General features: G+C 57.1%; 1 protein-coding gene across 1 annotated transcript in view; it reads left to right on the top strand.

The window, feature by feature from the left end:
• Window positions 1–1082, top strand: part of SLC6A2 (solute carrier family 6 member 2) — a 40647-nt gene extending 39565 nt beyond the window's left edge. Inside the window, exon 14 of the mRNA XM_004704662.3 lies at window positions 249–1082. Coding sequence (XP_004704719.1) covers window positions 249–272 — 24 coding nt within the window. The 3' untranslated portion in view covers window positions 273–1082. The remainder of the gene's footprint in view (window positions 1–248) is intronic.
• The last annotated feature ends 3998 nt before the right edge of the window (window positions 1083–5080 follow it).

A 5080-nucleotide genomic window follows, 5' to 3' on the forward strand; every position in this document is an offset into this window, starting at 1 on the left:
CTCACCTGAGACCCAACACTTCCCCAGGGGTGCGATGAGGTGGGGTAGGGGAGTCCTGGTGATCACCCCTCAGACTCAGGAAGGCTCCTTGGCCCTTTCTGGGTCTCAACAACCCCTGGGAGGCTAACCTGTGGTTCTATGTAGTCTGTGCTGTCAGCTGGTCCGGGTCTGGTTTCTCACTGGCTCTGGGCCCTCGGGACCCCAGTTTACCATGCCTCGTGTCATAATGGCACCCCCTTTATCTGCAGTTGCAACACTGGTTGGCCATCTGAGCCCAGTCCTGAGGAGGAACCCCCCTGCCAAGGTCCCAGGCAAGGCGTCGGCTTCGCCAGCACTTGGACATCGTCTTGGGATTCCTCTGCCGGAAAATGTTCCTCCCCGCCCCACTCCTCCTCCCTTTTCAGTTACCAATGATTCCGTGACTGGTTCTGTTCCCCTTCTGTCGTCTGGCCTGGGGGCTTTGAGCTCGGAGAGGTAGGCTCCAGGGAGAGCAGGCGAGGAGGGACCGAGGGCAGTGGGTTCTGTGGAACCTCCTTAGTTTGGGGGAGAGTCTCAGCCACTTGGAGCATGCCCAGATCTCGTCAGCGGCGGGACGTCTGTCCTCTGAGACTCGGGCAGAACTCTCCACCACATTTGCTTGTGCTTTGAGCCAGAAAGGAACTTCTCAGGCCACCAGTTCAGAAAGAGGAAGATACTTTTCATTGGACACCCTGAAATAAAAACTCAGATGGACCAACCCCAAGCCCAGCCGTGTTTGGGGCAGGGGCTGCAACTCCTCTTTCTCTTGCCACTACCCCTGCCCCCCACCTCTCTACCCCCCATATTAGTTCTGTGGTGTCCGTGCCTGACCAGGAGCCTGGATTTGTTTGCTGTTAGATGCTTTGGGGTTTGTGAACAGAACGTGTCCGGTCAGTTTCCAGCTGGACTAAAGCTTAGTTGGATTGGTGTGAGTCCCAGGCCGTTCTGCAGACTGTGCAAGCTGGTGGTCTGGCAGTTGGGACCCGAGGTGCTGCAGGGGAGCCACAGAACACACACGGAGGCCCCTACACCAGACCACCTGGGTTGAGAGGGGGCAGTCTCGGTGAGCCAGGCCCGCTGACAGTACACTCTGAGCTTCTGTGAGGCACACATCCTATTCCTGAGGCCTGGGGAGTCTGGGGCAGGGCACAGGGGCACCTGCCGGGGGCCACCTTCTGTCCTGACAGTGCTTAGTGGGTGCCTAAAACAACCAGGCAGTCAGTTCTGTGCAAGTATGGTTCTCAGACCCCCATGAAGCCTTTCCCAGGGATCCCATCCAGCCTGGGCAGGGCCGGGGGCAGTGGGGACTTGACCTTGGGAACCTCCTTGGGCTGTCTTTATGACTTAGGCCTGGCACCTCTGAAAGCAGTGTGGGGCCAGCGTGAGGGGAGATGTTCTCAGTGAATGGAGCAGCTTGGCGGCTTTATAGAGTCCTGGGGTTAACTTCAGATGCCTGCTCACTGTCTCCAGGGGTGGTGGTGGCTAGTTCCCACTCAGTGAGACTCAGGTCTGCTTGGGCTTCTATGTGTTTGTTCAAGGCCTTGCCAGAAAACCCGGAGCCCTGAGCTCTTACCCTGCCTGTGCGAAGCCCTCCAGGGAACCTGGTACCCTAAGCAAATTCAAAATTCATGTTCAACGTTTGTCAATGAAGGGATCAAGTCCAACCCCAAATGTGGCCTCCATGACCCCTAGCCCAGAGAGGACTTCGAAGTACACAGCAGCTGCGTGGGTCGCTGGGCTGTGGTTTCCAAGAAAGAGGAAGAAAGACAACCAATTAAGTCGCCAAAAGGGAGAGGGGAGGCGGGGCCTCCAGTCCCATCTAGCTGGTTCCCAGAGGGGCAATTGTTTAGAGGAAATTATTTCTTGGGTGCAAATAGCCCCTCTTTGGAGTCCATTTGGCTGAAAAGGGAGCCAAGAGACGAGGAGCCTGTGTGGGGGAAGACAAGGGCGCCTTCCCAGGGAGCCTGTACCTTCTCCTGGCATCTGCCTGGGGCCCTTCTGCCTCCAGTCATGCGTGCCCAGTGGGACTCAGACCCCAAATCAACACCATGGTGCTGCCTCTCGGTGGAAATTGGCTCCTGAACCTGGGGTGGATGAGAGGACACAGGCTCAAAGCCCAGAGCCCTAAGTGGTAGAGTGGGAGTGAGGGTAGGGAGTGGTATCCCCGGGAGTTCATGGATGTTCTCAAGGGGGTGCTTGCTTGTCAGTCCACGTCTCCACCCCTGCTCAACGGAGGGCAGGGTGGCCATGATCCGAAGTTGACACTGGCCTTCTGTCTTTGTGACCTCCCATGACAGCAGGAGGCACCCAGGACTGAGGGCCTTCCTGTGTGTGGTGTTGGATGTGTTTGATAGGTGACTGGGTTCTAAAAGAAATGACGCCCTTTTCCCATGCAATGTAAGAGATCTACTGAAGACCAAGAACAGGAACACAGCCGAAGAGGCCCACTTGCTATGCATGGTGACCCCATACGGTGCAGAGTAGACTTGCACCCCCACAGGGACCCCAGGGGCTGTGAGCTTATGGAAGTAGACCACCAGGGCTTTCCCTTGTGCCACTACCTGTGGATTCAAACTGCCAGCCTCTGGGCCAGTAGCCGAGCGCATGCCCCTAGCTCGGCGGTGATGTGGCATCGTCAGTTAGTCTTGATTCCCAAGGCCCCTGAGACAAGGGTGAAGGGGTGCTACCATCTGTTGCCAAATATCCTGCTGCACCAAAGTCCTTCCCCGGCCCCAAGCTGCCTGACCCGCTGGAGGCGTTCTCATCGAGCGAGCGGGAGCCGGGCTCCCACCATCAGACATTTCTCTGGCCCTGGTGATGTGAAGCGAACCCACGGTGACCACAGATTTCCTTTCTGAGCCTGCCGCACTTGATTGTGTTCTTCAAAAGTCCCAGAAAGGATCGGAACAGAGCGGGCGTGTGGCGCCGTGGAAAGGCGACAGCACTTAGGGGTGACACAGGCCTGAGGCGGAACCCTGGCCCTGCCATTCACTAGCCGAGTGGCCAGGGGAGAATGATGCCCCCGTCTGCGCGTCTAGGTGCTTCGTCTATAATGTTAAGGGGTCAAGTCTCCTCCGGATCTAAGAACCTCTATATCTCCACACGGCGATGTTCTCGTGAAGGAAGCACAGGATCCGCTCCAAGACTCCCCAGAGGGCCCTGGTGACCAGTAAGCCAGCCGTGGGGCAGGCTGCCAGTCTCCAGAAGGCAGGCCTTAGACAAGCAAGCAAAGAACCCCGCCCTTTGGTTTTGCAGCTTGTCCTAGTGGGGGTGGGGGTGGGGTTGAGGGGAGCAACTCATCAAGCAGGAGCAAGCCCTGGGACCCACCGCTCTGCAGCAGGTGACCCGGGCTGCCGCTTCCATCACAGGCGCCACTCACCACCAAGTCCCCTCTGGGGTGTCCATCCTCATCCCTCTGTCTCGCCGCGTTTCCCGTGGTGTCCTGTCTGTGTCCCCGCCTCCTGCAGAATGCCATGTCTGGTTTGACTTGTTTCACAAGCTGTTCTAGTCGCAGAGAAATAAATGCTCAGATCACTCAAGGCTGTTTCCTGCGCCCTGTGTCTGGTGGTAGAGTTCCGAACGCTTCCTGCCAGGACGGGGACAAGGAGGGAGTATATAAGGAACGTGGGTTTGTGGTCCCACCTCTCCCCTGCTTCCTCTCGTGATGACCTGGAGGAGAATCTGCTGGCCATCTGGCTCTGAGATGGACACGATCCTGTGATTTCAACGGGAGGTGAATACCAATTGATGCTAGGTGCGATTATCCAGGGTTTTTTGTTCAGTTTTAATTTCTAGGCCTAAATGTCCAGGGAACCCCAAACCTCCCGGCCTGAATGTACAGCTCTGTGTGTGTGTGTGTGTGTGTGTTCCTCTGGGCGGGGGGTGCATTCACACGAAGACCTCATAGAGCTGAGTCTGTCCATGTTTGGGGAAGATGAGAAAGTTAGCCCTGCCATCTGGCCGGTTCTGAGGGGTCGGGAGCCACCTGTAGGGCAGAGAAGAACTGCTCCCTGGAGTGTCTGAGGGAGCAGGTGTTTCCCTGCCCGAGGATCGGCTGATGCCTGCAACGTGCCTGCAATGTGCTGGCCTTGAGATGACCAGCCCGACCCCAAACCAATGACACCACCAGGCTTCCTGGGTGTGAACTTGCGTGCAGTTATTTTCTATGTCAATCAGACAAGTAGCTGGTTCGCCAGAGCTAAGGGAGGGATTGCCAAATACCAGTTCAGTCCATGTCTTGAAATATGTAAACGGGGCCAGGAAATGTAGTGGGGAGGCGGCTGAACTGGGGCCAGTGGTTGGAAGTGAAGAGAGGCAGCTTGCCCGGAGATTGGCCGGCAGAGAGAATGTGCTGGAAGGTCTGAAAGTGTAAGCAGAAACCAGGCGGTGTCCCTTGGGGAGGCACCGAGGAATCAGGTAGGGGTGGGGGCTGAATAACCCTGGTGGTCTCTCCCACTGGCACCTCCTGGGGCTCCTTGTGGGCAGCCATGAGCCAGTCTTGTGTCCCCACGCTGGGAGGAATGTCTGCCTGTCCAGGGTCTGGGTGAGGAGGGGCTTGGCGGACACAGACTGTTGTTGGGTGGGTGCCCCAGGGACACTCTGACCTGTCCATTTAGTCTGAACCCAGACCATCGCAGTGAGGGCTGGCTGTGGCAGAAGGAGTAGGTGGCCTTGTGGGAGTCAGAGAGGAAGGCTGGCTCAGAGGGGCATGGTCGGCTCCTCTTGGGGTGCTGGGGGCTCTGGGACCAGCAGTGTTTTGGATTTCCCCACCCTTAGTCACACCCTGCCCGCCCTCTGTGTGGAGCTGGCACCCCCTCGTGTTGACCAAGACACTGACCGTGGGTTCCCTAGGCCTCAGTGGGTTCATCTGTACTGTGGAACAGGATCTATGTGAACTACATGCTCACGGAGAGGCTACAGAAAAGTTTGGGGACGCTTCTAGAATGAAAGGCACATGTTTGTTGGGATGAGCTCATGCTCAGTTGTCTAGAATGAGAATGGCCACCGACACGCATCGGCTAAATGCTCCAGTGTTCAAGACCCACGGGTACCAGTGACTGCT

The sequence above is a fragment of the Echinops telfairi genome, unplaced genomic scaffold (assembly GCF_000313985.2).
Source record: "Echinops telfairi isolate 266 unplaced genomic scaffold, ASM31398v2 ScPeMD7_2291;HRSCAF=2852, whole genome shotgun sequence".
NCBI classification, from domain to species: Eukaryota; Metazoa; Chordata; class Mammalia; order Afrosoricida; family Tenrecidae; genus Echinops; species Echinops telfairi.